This window comes from Carcharodon carcharias, chromosome 34, assembly GCF_017639515.1.
Source record: "Carcharodon carcharias isolate sCarCar2 chromosome 34, sCarCar2.pri, whole genome shotgun sequence".
Lineage (NCBI taxonomy): Eukaryota > Metazoa > Chordata > Chondrichthyes > Lamniformes > Lamnidae > Carcharodon > Carcharodon carcharias.
The window spans coordinates 22200209-22218032 of NC_054500.1; the positions used below are offsets into that span (position 1 = coordinate 22200209).

The window sequence follows — 17824 nt, forward strand, 5'->3', positions numbered from 1 at the left end:
AAAGTGATGCTGCCAGTCCTAGGGGGCAAATACTAAATGCACAAGATGACACTCTACTGTCTCCTGCTTTTAAAATCCCCAGTGAAGTAGCAGGCATTGGCCTGTCTGATCGACATGCTGAGGGCTCACAGCCATTTTCACCCTAACATCACAAAGATTCACATTTTTGACAAGCCCGGAGTACTGTTACAGCAGGAACCACCCCTTAATGAGCTGATCCAAAAGTTGGGCAACCAGGAATTCCAGTGGGGAATTCAAAACAGAGGATCAGATAACCTGAGCAGCTATCACATTTATGGGGAAAAACATTTGAAAGGAGATGGGGGGGTGGGTGCAGAAGAGGAGCAGTTTTCTGAAAATCAGACAGGATGTGAATGGAGCAGAAGTGGGGCAGAGTGTGACAGGGGCAAGATGAGGTAGGATTTATAATGGCAAGGTAGGGACAGATGTGTGGACAAGGGTTGGGTGACAGGGAAGGGCCAAACCTAGTGGTGAGTGATAGCAAGATTAGGAACAATGATGTAATACAAAACAACTTGGATTCCTATAAATACCATTAATGAATGATGCAACAGTGGTGAGGAGAAAATTAACTTTTATTTAAAAAAGAAAATCAACGATGAGTTTGTTGGGGAAATTTCCAGGCAACCCATTCAACATTGTCTGATCTAAGAATGTTCAAACATTTTAGAATAATGTATGAGAGAACACTTTGGACCCAGGATATGTGCTAAGCTGCAATCATAGCAGCAAGTCCTGAACAAAATTCAAGTTTGGGCTGATAAGTGGCAAGTAATGTTCGTGCCACAAAAGTGCTGGGCAGTGACCATTTCCAATCTAACTATCTCACCTTGACAATCAACAGCATTACCATTGCTGAATCCCCCACCATCAACATCTTGTGGTTATCATTAACCAGAAACTGAACTGGACCAGTCATATAAATACTGTGGCTACAAGAGCAGGTCAGAGGTTGGGAATTCTGTGGCAAGTAACTCCCCTCCTGACTCCCCAAAGCCTGTCCACCATCTACAAGGCACAAGTCAGGAGTGTGATGGCATACTGTCTGCTCATCTGGATGAGTGCAGCTCCAATAGCACTCAAAAAGCTTGACATCATCCAGGGCAAAGCAGCCCACTTGAATGGCACCCCATCCGTCACCTTAAACGTTCCTCCCCTCCAATATCGATGCACAGTGGCAGCAGAGTGTACATATACAAGATGCACTGCAGCAACTCACCAAGGCTTCTTCGACAGCACCTTCCAAACACATGACTTCTACTGAAGGACAAGGGCAGCAGATAGATACCTGGAAGTTCCCCTCCAAGCCACTCACCATCCTGACTTGGAAATATATCGCCGTTGCTTCGCTGCCACTGGGTCAAAATCCTGGAACTCCCTCCCTATCACTACTGTGTGTGTACCTACACCACATGGACTGCAGCGATTTAAGAAGGCAGCTCACTACCACCTTCTCAAGGGCAGTTAGGGATGGGCAACAAATGCTGGCCCAACCAGCAATACTCACGCCCCATGATTGTATAAAAAGTATCACCTCCTGGGTTAGATCCAGTCAATCCAGAGCACCTCCTAGATTTATCACAGGGAAATAAGGCTGTGCTTTCGAGCATCTGACTGGTCAAGTGTTGCAGCAATGAGATTATGCAACCTCATTTTCATCACTCCACCACTGGTGGCCATGCCTTTAATCATTGGGCCATAAGCTCTGGAATTCCCTCTCCAACTCACTCCTCCTTTAAGATGCTCCTTAAAACTTACCTCTTTGACAAAGCATGTCAGAATACCTCCATAAGGTGACTCGGTACCAAGTTTTATTTGCTAATGCTCCAGTGAAGTGCCTTTGGACGTTTTACTACATTAACAGTGCTATATAAATGCAAGTTGGTGTTGTTTTATGCAGCAGTACAGGTTAACCATGCAGTGCAGGTAAACAAGATCGTTCTGACTGCATTTTATAACACTGTACTTTGCACTCACATGTTTGCATGAGCTTGTCAGGGGTTTTCCCTGACCTGAATTACTCTTTATGCAGCTTGTGAGACTGAGTGAAAAATTAATCAATCATGTCAGCTTTTGCAATGTAGATTGTTCAGAAATTCTAATATCTCTCTCTGGTGGTTAAAGGCAGAAAATGCAGCAACGAAGCAAACAGCAGAAAGCTGAAGGTGTGCGCTTGAGCTAGGTGATCTGAAACTAGGCAAAGGTTGGAAGCTTGCACTCAGCTTTTTTTTTCTCTGGCTGCTAAGCGGTAACCCATGCTGTTAGGGCAAGGACTGAATCTGGCTCAGCAGCACTGCCCTCCTTAGCCAATTAGCCTTACAAACTCATTACCTAGCTTTTCACAATAAAAGTGACTGAAGGGTTGCACCTGGAATCAGTAGGAGTCAACATTTTCGAGAGCAGAGGGAGGGGAGCAGGTGACCTTTTGTAACACGGAATGAAAGACTTGCATTTCCATAGCGCCTTCCACAACCCCAGGATGTTCTAAAAGTGCTTTACAGCCAACGAAGTGTAGACACCATTGCAATGTGGAGAAACATGACAGCCAATTAACATACAACACATTCCTACAAACAGCAACAAGATAAATGGACACATAATCTGTTTTAGTGATATTAGCTGAAGGATAAATATTGGGCAGGACATAATTATAAGGGGCAAGTACACAACTGGATTAATTTACCAGGTGGTACTGACCCTTTAACTGGACAGTCACACATAAATGCCATCTCTTTAATATGGTTTGACTTCCCTGAAAGGAACTTCCAGAGATTAGGGTCCATTGTTATGCTACAAACCTAAAGTTATTTAACTTGCGATAATTGTGACAGTGAAAGTGGGAGACAGTAAAGGAGAGGGGGTGCAAAGGAAAGAGGACAGGGAGTCTGCGGCAGAGAGGGAAGGGGTTAGGGGCAGTGAGGGGACAGGCAGAGGGGAGAGAAAGGGAGACGATGTAGTGAGGAGAGGGATACAGTGAGAGGAGGGCAGAGGGGGAAGTAAGGAAGCAGCAGTAAGGAGGGGGAGAGCTGGTGCCACAGCTTCATTGTAAACGCAAACATGCTTCCAATATCGTTATTTACAGGGACAAGAGGAATTGCTCAAGCATTATGTTAAGTAACAACAAAAGCAAGGGGATTAAAATAACACAATTTTTAGTTGTTAGTGGAATAATTCCAACATTCAAATGTTAAAGATCAACATATCAATAACATATGTAACCAAAAACATCAGGAATTTCTAATGTTTCTCTACACTTCTCTTCATAGATTCCATTTATCTATCTATCCACATTACTATCCTTCCTTTAAAAAAAATCCAATCTTATAGCTGCCAAATTTACCATGACTCACGCACGCGCACACACACAGGTTAAATACAACACTTTTTTTTACATTGATTGGTACATTAAAGTAGCAAGTCCTGGGAAAAGGTGGCTTGTGGTTCCAGATTCCAGCTGACATTCCCAGTAGCTCTGCTCTGTAGCTGTAGGATCACTGCCTTTTGACAAGTCTAAAATTAGACATAGGGTGGAATAGAGGAGAAAGGGGTGACTGGGTGGGGGGGGGAGACCAGTGCCTGGGGTCCTCACCTTCATTGTGCTGATGGTGATCAGGGCCAATTGGTGGTGACTCTATAAGTCAAGAACTGGTTTTATCAGAAGCATTTTGGGGCTCTTAATTGGCAATTCACTCTCCGTGATTCAGTGAAAACAAAAAAAAAGCCGGAAGTCTCACCAAACTATAAATTAGAATCCTATGCTTTACGGCAGCTGAAAAGTCAATTTCTGGTTTTATTATTACGCAGGATTCTAGGATTTCATTGATTTTTCTTTTGAAGGTTGCATTCAGTCACTGGCACTCGTTTTTCCATGAAAACCAGAAACCGAAACCATCTTACTGCAGATGAAAATTCACTGAAAAGTGAACACCTCCACGTCACAAGACTCAGAAATGGTATTAAGCGGACAACACTTCAAGACTTCTGGTGTCTGGTTTCCAGCTTCCGAAATAGTTGGTTACCTTACTTAAAAATCTGGATCAAACCTGGTTGGTGACGAGACGACAGCCGGCAGCTACTTGCGTTCCCTCGGGACCTTTTGCTTATTGTCTACTGTTGGACTTATGGAAGATTATGTACTGGATATTTTCTCAAGTTGCATCGGGAGACTCTGGCATTTAGGTAAACTTGGTTAATCAGAAATCAGGATCCTACCTTTCTTTCTGATTTGAAACCTGATTATCCGGTGTAGGACAGTGAATACTTTCCGACAGACAGCAATCCAAAAATCAGGACAGGATGCTGCTGGGAGGAGCGTGAGAAAACGTCGGCTTTGATCAAGCAGTGATGCTTTCCTTTTTTCCCAACACCTTCACTTTTCTGTTGTTCTGATCATTGTGAGGAATATTTGTGCTGGGAATTCCCTCTTTTGGCATTCTCTGTCAGCATCAAGCACTCACTGATTCAGTACGGCATGGGTTAGATGCAGCACCCAGCTCCTCTACTCCACCCCAACAATGTACCTCATTCCAACCTCAGAAGAACACCCTAACTGATGTTTCCATTAGCCACCCTCTGGCCTGTCCTGTGACAGTTGAGTACCGAAGTTCGGAGCAGCTCTTGCTCTGGGTACTTGACCCCCGAGAACTGAACTGAGACTGACAAGCCCATTTCACAAACAGTATTTGCTTTCAGTCAGTTGGAAGCTAAGTGCACGAGTTGGAAAATTCAATGTCTTGGAACTAAAGGAATGAATTTCCCGCGTTGAAATAAAAAAAAGACACCCAGAAACATAATCAATAATTCTGTAAATCAGATCCTACTCGGAGATGGTTGGAAATTACAAATGGGGGTTAGGGATTGAAAATATTAGTGCAAATTAATTGAAACAAGGCTCCAATCAGTCATGGCACTCAGTCAAACTCGTAATGGCACCATGATGCTCTCATCCAATCAGAAGATGGGTAAGGTAAGGTGACGTCTCCAATTAATATCGATCTAAATTTCAATTGATCAGGATAACAGAAATGAAACTCTACCCGTGCAACACAGGAAGATCCCAGATTCCACCTCCCCTGCCCCAGGCCTCACCAAGTTGGCAGGGCCTCAATTGGGGTTGAGTTTGAGAGCATTAAGTCATCCCAGCTCCCATGGTGAGGGGGGGGGCTACGTGAAGGTGGCGGGAACGATGCCAGAGTTCCTGCCACTGATCAATATTACACGTCTCTTGCTTGAAAGGGCACATGGGGATGTTGGGTGAGGACAAGCTTAGCTGTGATGCCTCCAGTAGCCAAATAGCCTGTCCCCACTCAACGTCGAGGCTCACCTGTCAAACTAGCAAGGATTCACAATACCTTCAAGAGGGGTGGGGAAATGAGAAAATGAAGAACAAGTTATTGACAAGTTGTTATAAAAATTCATTGGGTCTCTCAGATCATTCTAAGCAGCAGTGCATACATAAACCTTTCCTGAACTTTATTTTTGGTTTATACTTCAACTAATAAACAGCACTTTATCTGTTTATTCCCATCTGGCATAAACTGAAACACTCAATAATCCATCCTCCCTTATTGAGTTTCACTAATCTCATAAAATCCCAAATACATTTCACATTCCTTAACACTCTAATATACAGTAAAGTAGTTGACAGTTACCAATGGGACATAAGCTTCACTGCAAAATAGGGATTGTACCCATATTCTCAATTTTATGGTACAGGCCATAATTTTGACAGTAAATGCTCCCTCAGCTTTTATCATTCAAATAATAGAGGAATCACAAACCAGCTTCACGCTCATTTATATATATATATTATGCATATATATATATATATATATATAATCTTTCAGTCAGTATCAAAGGAAAGGTTACTTTATCTACTTAAACTACTGTGGAATGCAGGGATATTTAGTCAAGGTACAAGGCACTAGAATCAACTATGACTGCATCTGGCTGAACTAGCATCTAAGATTGTGATCGGCAGTCCTTCTCCAAAGCACAAATAAAGAACAAGAGTCGAGGAGGAAGAGAAGAGTCCGAGGAGGAGGGTGAGGAGGGTTTTTTTTTTTTTACGACTGCATTTCTGCTCTCAGCATCCAGGGGAACCAACAACAGAAGAGTAATCTGGAACGAGAAGAGGCAAGAGAGGGGAGGGAATTGAGACAGGGACATTCCCAATACATAAAGGATCAAAGATTCAGAGAGGGTCACTCAGACCAGACACATAACAGAGGATGAGCCCGAAAATTCCCAGTCATCCATCCACCTTTAACTCAGCTGGTCGCTAACTGTTTGACATGGCAATTAATAAATTGCTGAGTTTTTTAATATGTTTCCAACCGCAAGTTCATCATTCTCTTCAACCCCTCAAATGCAGTAATTCTAAACTTCAGGTTTCAGGATTTTTCTGAGTGGAAGTTAGTGGACAAGATTCCTGCCCCCAATATTTTTGTGTTTAACACACTCATTAACAATGACAGTTGTGTTTCTTACACATGAACTGGTTACACATTATACACAGCCAAATTATATTTTGTAAAATCCTCTCTTTTGGGTATAGTTTGTAAATCCTTTCAATTATGCAGTTTTAGTAATTTTTTTCTCCGGCTCCCCTGTGTTATTTGAATAAACATCACAGGATTCTAGGAGACTCCTATAGTTCTACAGTGGGAATTTCAGGAATAACCTATTGAGTTCTCATAAGTTAGTCACTTCAAACAGTGGGAGCGATTGATTCTGGATAGCTCCGCTAAAAAGTTGGCATGGACACAGTGGGCTGAATGGCCTCCTTCTGTACTGTTAGCTCCCGATGGTTTTATTGTGGAGACTTTTGCCTCAATAGGGCTGAAGGAGAGCAAAGGCTGCAATGTTGGCAGTGCCCCTCATGCTGTACTGAGGGAGGGCTGCACTGTTGGCAGTGCCCCTCATGCTGTACTGAGGGAGGGCTGCACTGTTGGCAGTGCCCCTCGTGCAGTAATGAGGAAGGGCTGCAACTTTGGCAGTGCCCCTCATGCAGTAATGAGGGAGGACTGCACTGTTGGCAGTTCCCCTCATGCAGTACTGAGGGAGGGCTGCACTGTTGGCAGTGCTCCTCAAGCAGTACTGAGGGAGGGCTGCACTGTTGGCAGTGCCCCTCATGCAGTAATGAGGAAGGGCTGCACCTTTGGCAGTGCCCCTCATGCAGTAATGAGGGAGGACTGCACTGTTGGCAGTGCCCCTCATGCAGTAATGAGGGAGGACTGCACTGTTGGCAGTTCCCCTCATGCAGTACTGAGGGAGGGCTGCACTGTTGGCAGTGCTCCTCACGCAGTAATGAGGGAGGGCTGCACTGTTGGCAGTTCCCCTCATGCAGTACTGAGGGAGGGCTGCACTGTTGGCAGTGCCCCTTATGCCATACTGAGGAAGGGCTGCACTGTTGGCAGTTCCCCTCATGCAGTACTGAGGGAGGGCTGCACTGTTGGCAGTGCCCCTTATGCCATACTGAGGAAGGGCTGCACTGTTGGCAGTTCCCCTCATGCAGTACTGAGGGAGGGCTGCACTGTTGGCAGTGCCCCTTATGCCATACTGAGGGAGGGCTGCACTGTTGGCAGTGCTCCTCATGTGACGTCTACATCTCAAGAATTTTTTTTAATGTAACAGCTGTTTGTTTTCTTACATTGGAATTAATAGTTGGGGCTCTGGGTGGGCGACAGGAGGACAACATAAAATAAACTAATGACAAAAGGAATAGAAAATATCAGTCAAGATGAAATGGTGAATCTATTAAAACCTTAGTAAGTTCACCATCAGAGGATTGTGTGCAGCTTTGGGCTCCACATTATGGGAAGGGATGAGAATTTGATATAGATTCACCAGCACATTAAGTTTTAAGAAACACAAAAGCTAGACTTGAGAACGCAAGATTCTGTACCACGGTTCTTACTTAAACATGGCTGAATCTTTAACCATCTCCAGTTCTGAGAGAAAATCTTTGATTTGAATTGTTAACTCTGTTTCTCGACAAACACTTTCTGACCTGATCAGCATTTCCGGTATTTTCCATTTGATTTTGAGACTGCAATGTGATTGAACAAAGTCATTTAAAATCAGAAAGAGACTGGATAGCAGATAGGAACAGGCCAATGACTTTGAGGGGTCCAGAACAAGGGGACTGAGAGATTTAGGGCAGGGAGCAAGAGACAGATTTATACCTCGAGGCTTCTGAGGCTGTGGAATAATCTAGAATCAACGAGTGAAGCAAATACCAGGTAAACATTTAAGGTAGATACTGTTAGGTGGATGAAAGGGGATAAAGGGATTTTGGAACTGAACAGGCAGTGCGATTAGAATTCATGGAGGATAAATACAACACGAACTGGATGAGCCGAATGGCCTATGTCCATGTCGTAATTTTCTATATTCAATTCCTCTTATCATTACTTTATTTTATGTTGTAATCCTATCACCCACCCAGAGCCCCAAAAATTAATTCCAATGCAAGAAAACAAACAGCTGCTACATTTAAAAGAAAACATTCTTGAGATGTAGACGTCACGAGGAGCACTGCCAACAGTGCAACCCTCCCTCAGTACTGCATGAGGAGCACTGCCAAAGGTGCAGCCCTTCCTCAGTACTGCATGAGGAGCACCGCCAACAGTGCAACCCTCCCTCAGTACTGCATGAGGAGCACTGCCAACAGTGCAGCCCTCCCTCAGTACTGCATGAGGAGCACTGCCAACGGTGCAACCCTCCCTCAGTACTGCATGAGGAGCACTGCCAACAGTGCAGCCCTCCCTCAGTACTGCATGAGGAGCACTGCCAACAGTGCAACCCTCCCTCAGTACTGCATGAGGAGCACTGCCAACGGTGCAGCCCTTCCTCAGTACTGCATGAGGAGCACCGCCAACAGTGCAACCCTCCCTCAGTACTGCATGAGGAGCACTGCCAACAGTGCAGCCCTCCCTCAGTACTGCATGAGGAGCACTGCCAACGGTGCAACCCTCCCTCAGTACTGCATGAGGAGCACCGCCAACAGTGCAACCCTCCCTCAGTACTGCATGAGGAGCACTGCCAACAGTGCAGCCCTCCCTCAGTACTGCATGAGGAGCACTGCCAACGGTGCAGCCCTCCCTCAGTACTGCATGAGGAGCACTGCCAACGGTGCAGCCCTCCCTCAGTACTGCATGAGGGGCACTGCCAAAGGTGCAGCCCTCCCTCAGTACTGCATGAGGGGCACTGCCAAAGGGGCAGCCCTCCCTCAGTACTGCATGAGGAGCACTGCCAAAGGGGCAGCCCTCCCTCAGTACTGCATGAGGAGCACTGCCAACAGTGCAGCCCTCCCTCAGTACTGCATGAGGAGCACTGCCAACAGTGCAGCCCTCCCTCAGTACTGCATGAGGAGCACTGCCAACAGTGCAGCCCTCCCTCAGTACTGCATGAGGAGCACTGCCAACAGTGCAGCCCTCCCTCAGTACTGCATGAGGAGCACTGCCAACAGTGCAGCCCTCCCTCAGTACTGCATGAGGAGCACTGCCAACGGTGCAGCCCTCCCTCAGTACTGCATGAGGAGCACTGCCAACAGTGCAGCCCTCCCTCAGTACTGCATGAGGAGCACTGCCAACGGTGCAGCCCTCCCTCAGTACAGCATGCGAAGCACTGCCAAAGGTGCAGCCCTCCCACAGTACTGCATGAGGAGCACTGCCAACGGTGCAGGCCTCCCTCAGTACTGCATGCGGAGCACTGCCAACAGTGCAGCCCTCCCTCAGTACTGCATGAGGAGCACTGCCAACAGTGCAGCCCTCCCTCAGTACTGCATGAGGAGCACTGCCAACAGTGCAGCCCTCCCTCAGTACTGCATGAGGAGCACTGCCAACGGTGCAGCCCTCCCTCAGTACTGCATGAGGAGCACTGCCAACGGTGCAGCCCTCCCTCAGTACTGCATGACGGGCACTGCCAACCGTGCAGCCCCCCTCTCAGTACTGCATGAGGGGCACTGCCAACTGTGCAGCCCTCCCTCAGTACTGCATGATGGGCACTGCCAACAGTTCAGCCTTTGCTCTCTTTGAGCCCTACTGAGGCAGAAGTGTCCACAATTAAACCATCGGGAGCTTACAGTACAGAAGGAGGCCATTTGGCCCATTGTGTCCATGTCAACTTTTTACTGGAGCTACCCAGAACCAATCGCTCCTTCTTGTTCCTCCCACTGTTTGAAATGACTAACCTATTTGATGTGAGGGGAAAGGAAATAAATTTGGAGTATTTGGAGTTTCATTGTAGAACAATCACAGACAGGATGGGTTTATGGGCTGCCTATAATTGAACAGATTCTCCCGGCTCTGTTCAGACTGATGTCGAGAGTGTGAGGATGTGCAGTGTAACAGAAAGCATGCGAGTGAATGCCTGTTCTTCAAGCTTCTAGTTTCACTCTGACTATTCACTTGAATAGTCTTTTGACAGAATCACCACACAGAATCAGGAAACTACAGGAAAGGGCAGCACAATTAAAGATTGGACCACCCTATACAGATTCAAACATCCATAGGCAGAGGGGGAGATCCTGGTGTTATGGTAATATTGCTGGACTAATAATCCAGAGGTCCAGGCTAACGCTCTGGGGACATGGGTCCAAGTCCCACTGCAGCAGCTGGTGGAATTTAAATTCAATTAGCAAATCTGGAATATAAAGCTCGTCTTAGTAACGGTGACCATGAAACCATCATCGCTTGTTCACTAATGTCTCTTTAGGGAAGGAAATCTGCTGTCCTTACCCAGTCTGGCCAACATGTGACTTCAGACCCACAGCAATGCGGTTGACTCTTAATTTAACTGCCCTCTGAAATGGGCTAGCAAACCTCTCAGTTCAAGGGAAATTAGGGATGGGCAACAAATGCTGGCCCACGTGAAAGAATAAATAAACAACAACAACGAGGTCCACTGTGCAGAGTAGGGCAGTGGTCTCACCATCCACAGGATCTCGTGGGAAATAAAAATTGGGTTGAAGACTTGAGGCTGTATGATTGACCACTACTCCACCTAACCCTCCAGCAATTACAACAAATCTCCTGGGCATTGCTGTAAACAATTCAGGTGAGAGAGAAAATAAAACAGGGATGTTAAAAAAGCAAATTTTTAAAATTTTATTTGAACATTTTGTTTGTTAGTTTAACAATATGGAGATGGGAGGGATGACGCCTCCAGGAATATGGCCGATCAGAGGTGGTAACCCCGATGCTACCCCCATCCCTGAGGTCGCTGGAAAAGCTGTGTTCTTGCTCCTCGCTGTCTACGAGGCTTTGTCAATACAGTTTTCCAACCTCTGGATCGTTCGCCCTCTGCCCTTCAAACAGGAATTATCTTGGGGAGGGAGGGTGGGATTATGGGCTGGAACTAATTTAGCAGGGAGACCAAACTGAGCATGTCCAGGAAATTCATCCTTCAGCTAGAGCGTAGGGGGGGGGAAGAGGTAAAAAGGGGAAAGGGGAGAGTGAACGCCTATTTTCTCAATGGTACTGTTCAGAGGTTAGCATACAGTCAGTAAGCAGGAAGATAACATTGACATCCTGTTCCATTTGACACAGTTCCCAACAGCTGATATCAGGCAACTGGCCTTTCTCTTGGGGCCCAAAGCAATGTGAGAACCACACTGCAGCCCACCACCAATAAAAAAAAAAGCTGCTCTGTCAGTGCTGTTAACCCTTAGGCAGGATCTCTCTCCTCGCTGATGCGTTTATGGGCTTCCTATAATCGAGTAGATTCTCCCGGATCTGTTCAGACTGATGTTGACAGTGTGAGGACATACAGTGTAACAGACAGAGTGAGTGAGTAACTGTGTGTGCTTCAAGCTTCTAGTTTCGCTCTGACTATCTCCGAAATGTATGCACAGACCCTCCTGTACACTCGGTGTACATCAGGAGGAGTTCATAGATACACAGATGGTTCCATGGCAGAAACAATTTGAACTAATCCAGGACTCCAGTTTCATGCAAGTATGTTGCCAATACCCAGAAACCCTAATAGAACTAAATTAGTGATTAGTGAATGCCAAATTCACCCATTGGAAATATGGTCATGGAAATGGGTTGGCACATGATACCCAGGTACTGCACTTGGCCCATGCCAAAGGTCAATGGGTCAAGATTTGTACAAAATCTGTGATCTGGTCAAAGGCAAATCTTCCAATGTTGAGCTGCTGTTCTCACAACACATCCTATCAAATGTCCTGAAAATTTTGAAACAAAATAAAAACTTGTCGAGTTTGGTATTTTTCCTGGATTACTCCACATTAGACCATAAGACCATAAGACATAGGAGCAGAAATTAGGCCATTCGGCCCATCGAGTCTGCTCCGCCATTCAATCATGGCTGATAAGTTTCTCAACCCCATTCTCCCGCCTTCTCCCCGTAACCTTTGATCCCCAGCTCAGTAAAGTCTTTAACATGTTGAAGTAAAAACTTGGGAATTGGAGATTCGGAACACAAAAACCTGTAATGAACAAAAGACCAATGGAAGGCAGTAATGGACCCAGAAGTTGTGGCTCCTCTACGGTTAAATCAATTTTACCAAAATTTGCCATCGGTCCTTTTTCTTACATCTTGCCAAGAAGATGCCAACTACTGCTTGGCATAGTTGGATGGTTGCCTTCATCCATTGAGCCACACTTCATGAAGATGAGACAGTGAGTTTCCATGGATTACTGACAGGGATTGGGGGTTCACAGCCTCATGGGACATCCAAACATACACGTTTTCCAGGAAGGGGCACTGGGTCGAAACTCTCGCCTCCCCCCACCACCCACCTTCCCCCCGCCCACAGCATTCCCCACCCCCATCTTGCCCTAGAGGTTAATGCACCAACTGCGGTGGCTCTGGTCAAGATCACGGGGTGGAATCTACCAACATTCCTGGCCAGTGTGGCTCAGTTCCATCACCAGGCAATGGATTTACCAACCGAACTTGTTTTATGTACCAAGCACCACATGACAAAACGGGGGTGGGGAAGGGGGGTAGGGAACCACATCTTCATTCCATGATCTGAACAAAGTCCACAGGCTATCTCCTCCCACCCACCATTCGCAAACTCCCTTTGCGGTATGACACCCAAGAGAAGCATTCAGCTTCCCGTCCATCACTGCCTTGTTCAGTGTCAACTCTGTCATGTAAAACAGTTCCAAATGGCATGAAAAATACAAAATAGAATCTTCCCATCAACATACCAGTGGTTACACCTTATTAGATGTGGGTCTCTTCAGAAAATCCAAAAGTGCTATTCTGAAGTATTTTAATAAGCCTGTAAGATAGCAGTGACTCAGAACAGCACTTCCAATAGTAAGGGTCAGCCTTTGTCATGGAAAGGGAACCTTGCCATTCACTCTTGCTTCTAGATGTCAAACCATTTTTTTTCTCTCAATAAGGGTTTCCAATTAAGTGGCATAATGGGCCCCTGTATTGGCTTGAATATGCCAAGTTCTGGTGTGCTGGGGCCTGCATTTGTTCTCCTCACTTGCCCCTACCTCCCACCACCAAACAGGCCTCAGCTTTATCATGGAGCAGTGCCTGCTTTATCCAGCAGACTCCAAAGGAAGACATGAAAGAGAAAGTGGTGGCTCAGTGACTCCAAGAGCAGTGTGGTTGAGGTCTAAACCAACCCAGAGTCCGTGAGGCCGTTGAGGATATTTCCCCATTGTCATTTGGGGCAGAATTCTAAAGAAGCTTTGGCCTGGATTGATATGGGTCGAAGTGTAGTGATATTATCACTCCAAACTCCCGTGCCCAATGAAGAAACAGTGTCTTAAGTTACCATAGCAATAACACCTCTAACTGTCAGGTGCTGATGACACATCGCTGAGGGAGTTGGATACTGAGCTTGAACACATGCAAGACTGAACCAACACTAACAGACAAACCTGGCCTGACCTCTTGCTGTGCAATTGTAACAAACTCACATATACACACAATGCCTTGTATGAAATTCCTCTCTCTGCTATTTAACAAAATCCAGTGAATTAAAACAATAAAGGCATTTCATTAACAAATCTGTTATTAGAATCACAGAGTGTGACTAGAATCATTAATTTATAGATGGCTCAATTATTAATTTTTAAAACTATTTCAAAAGGGAGTTAGATTGTTATTTGAAAAGGAAGAATGTGCAGGGTTATGGGGAGAAGGCAGGGGAATGCCACTAAGTAAACTGCTCATCCGGAGAGCCGGTGCAGACATGATGGGCTGAATGGCCTCCTACTGCACTGTAACAATTCTGTGACCTCCATGAGGCACTGGAGTCAGGACCAAATTTAGTCCGCAGCCCAGAACAAAAATCAGTAAAAAAACTGGGAAATAAGAGTACTGGTCTGAGCTGTTTCTCACTTTCTGGGAGGCAGTAGCATAGTGGTACTGTCACTGGACTGGTAACCCAGAGATCCCAGGGTAATGCTCTGGGGCCCTGAGTTCAAATCCCACCAAGGCAGAATGAAAACATTCTGGAATTAAAAGTCTAATGATGACCATGAAACCATTGCTGATTGTCATAAAAACCCATCTGGTTCCCTACAGTCCTTTAGGGAAGGAAATCTGCTGTCCTTACTTGGCCTGGCCTACATGTGACTCCAGACCCACAGCAATGTGGTTGACTCTTAAAATGCCCTCTAAGCAAGGCCAATTAGGGATGGGCAATAAACGCTGGCCCAGCCAGCGACACCCACATCCCAAGAACAAATAAATTAAAAAATATTTTAAAGTCATACATTTGGTCTTTATTTTAACATCAGTTAGAATTAAGAGGCAGAATTGGGAATTTGGAAGCAGAGAACTGAGCTGTTGGAGCACAGGATGAGCCAAAACTGTGGCACTCTGGTGCCATCGCTGCCAGGAGGATATAATTAAAGCACTGGTTCATGTGGAAGTTCCCATTATAACTGCGTATGTCCCGCACTTACACTGGAAAATGTTCCCACAAAAACTTGCCAAGAATTTGACAACAAGGAGTAATGTTTTGCAAGCCGGAGGTGCACGAAGAGGCTAAGAATTTTAATGTATGAAAGGTTTTTTTTTGCATGTCTAGCTGTATGATGTTCATCCAACTCCCTTGTTAAAACTCAGTAACCCTTTCAAAACCCTCTGATTAGCCTTCAAACTTTTCCATATATAACACTTTTTTTTCTCTCTCATTAAATCGTTGGTTTGAACAAGTTCCGTCCAAACCTGTGTTGATATTCAGAAGGTGTGTGCTGATGGCGAGATGTTCCCTTTCAATTAACCCCTTGAATTCCACATGTCCTTTCCAAAATACAAACTTGTGGCCTTTCATATATTACGGCAGAGGAAGCAAAGTGACTTTATAAATGTAAAGCAGCCCAGTGGGGTACAACACCTGTGACATTATGTGAAACAGTGAAAGACCAGTGGACTTCACTGTATTGTGAACGTCCGGGCCTTCAAAGGGTTAATTTATATTATCAATCTCTTAATAACAACGCAACAGTGTTCCTTTACGAAATCATGAAAGGCAAAGAGAAATCGAGGGTTGTATCAAGAACTAGACACCTGCAGAAGAGCAGAAAGTGCACTGGCCTATGTTGACTACCCTGCAATATTCCTGAACGTGGTTTTATCTCACAGGACGTTGAGTTTATGGCTGTCACCTCATCAGCAATGGAGCAGGTGAACCCAGTGGGAGGGGTACTGCACTATCGAATCCCATCCCCAATTTTCTTCCCCTTTTTTTTTCCCTTATGCACTTACTGCATAAAGTTCAATACTTGCCCTCCATTCACCTCACCTAATCTGGCCGACCTCCATCTGAGGTTAGACAACGAGAGGCAACAGGCTGGTGATCCAAGTGGGGCATCACACTCTCACTCTGTCCTCATTGGACTTTCAGAGGGTGCACATTAACCACTGGATAATTGTCAGAAGCAAAAAATTCTGCCAGGGACACACTGATCCTGATTGTTAACATCCCAACTGTTGGCCTGAAGTCATCACCTTCAAGAAATAGTGTCAAAAACTGGATTAAAGATGCAAAGTATTTTGATTAATAGAGGACAACCAGGGGAATGGAAATAGTCACCATCTTGAGGATTGGAGATCACTCAAACCAAAATAAATCAGAAATGGAGGCCCCTCCACACAATGACTTGCCTGAACAAACTGAACAGCGACTTAGTGAGGGAGCACAATGTCACACTGTTGATCATTAAAAAAAAGGTAAATTGATCCAGGAGGTTGAAGCACTCCTCTCTGAGGAACACGTTGGGATGAGAAGGAAAGGAGAGGTGAACAATTACAGCAACTTATAAGCAGCCCAAGCCTGTTACCAACAGCGATGGTCTATCCAACATGGTGGCAGCTACCACCCCCATACTGCCGAACCCGTCTACTCAAGGTTAGCCTACCTGCCACCATGTTGGATACAGAGGCTGGGAACCTAGTTTATTCAAGTTCAGGAATCTCTGGCTTACAGCCAGAAATTGCTGAATTCAAAACAAAGCGTCCCAGTTGCAATTCCCAACCACCCCCCCTTCAAAATCTACAGCATTTGGGTTCAAAACCAGTTTGAATGTGTGGGCAAGTTTCCTGTTAGCCACATGGGTTCACTGTGAGAGGTCAAATCTTCAAGTGACAAGAGATTGTTTAGAATCAAATTGTTCGAAAGCAACTTTAAACTCAGTTCAAATTTTATGGCACGTTAATTGCTCTTTATAAAAAAATCACTTTTCAAAGTGAGTTTACATAAAAAGCTAACACTCCTCTCCTCATTTGGCAAGTTACTTTCTTCACCTTCTGTACGAGCCTCATTCTATTCTCCAGCCTCTCCAGACAGGTCCGCTCTGCATCCCCCTGTCCTAGGTTCGAAGGCAGTCTAAATGTTAGCTCTGCGGCTTTCCATTTCCCCAAGGAACCAGGAACTGTTAAGAGTTGAACCTAGTGAACATTTTGTTGTGCACTGTGGTCACAGGTCTCTCTGTCATGTCACAGAGATAGATGAAAAGCTCCCCAACACACATGCCCAAGTTACACGCACATAGTGGAAGTACTAACAATCACGTGGCTAATATTTAGGTAACCCATGGTGTTAAAGATTGAAACAACTTCTATAAAAGCAGAAAAAAACTGCGAATCCCAAATTAAAACAGAAAAGGCTGGGAATACTCGTTCTATTTTGCTTCATGTTTTTTTTTGCTGGTTTGGTTTCTTCTCAATTCTTTATTTCTTCACTTTGAACCCGGTCGGCCGCCACGCAGCCATTCACATCTCATCTGGGAACGTGAATTGTTTCTTTACTATACACATTAGCACTCCCTTTGGCTCCCAAGATGGCTGGGCAAGATGGCCGATACCCGACTGCGTACACGCACTCGTCCGTGCATGTGCGTAAATCCAGTGATGTCACGCCCATGGGGCTGGTGGGACAATGTCACAGGGATCCAGGGTCAGGGAAATAACAGTTTGGCATCGGTATTGGAGACATGGTCTGGAAGGAGGTGGGAGTTGGTTAGCAACTGTCCTCAGACATCTAGGCCTCTCCATTATAAAACAATGGTAGGTTTCTCAGCAAGGTTAGAACAGGGTTAGGAATGGAGAGCTACTGATTCAAGAGAAAAAAAAAGGCAGCAGGCAAGCTCAGATGGAATCCCCTGCATGGACACAAAACCCCCTCCCCTTCCCTGGGAAAACTGCGCCCCCAACCACCCCCCCCCACCCCCCAACCCCCAACCCCCCACCTCACCCTTCCCCCGAGTTCTGGGCTGTGCATCAGGTGGGGAAGACCCCAGTAAAAGCTGTAATATTAATGTTTCTGCTGGAGGGAAGGGTGCAGTGGGGAACTCAA

The 17824-nt window shown here is 45.6% G+C and overlaps 1 protein-coding gene across 4 annotated transcripts in view; it reads right to left on the reverse strand.

Annotated features, from left to right (window-relative positions):
- The window catches only part of clip3 (CAP-GLY domain containing linker protein 3), a 183199-nt gene that overhangs the window by 33416 nt on the left and 131959 nt on the right, over positions 1 to 17824 (reverse strand). The window contains exon 16 of one of the 4 annotated variants that reach the window (XM_041179233.1): positions 5415 to 6141. The exons of 2 other annotated variants lie outside the window; for them this stretch is intronic. In XM_041179233.1, the coding sequence (XP_041035167.1) occupies positions 6087 to 6141 (55 nt within the window). In that variant the 3' untranslated portion in view covers positions 5415 to 6086. Of the gene's footprint in view, positions 1 to 5414; positions 6142 to 16669; positions 16902 to 17824 lie in introns of those variants that run through there. One more of the 4 variants, XM_041179234.1, reaches the window with a different exon arrangement.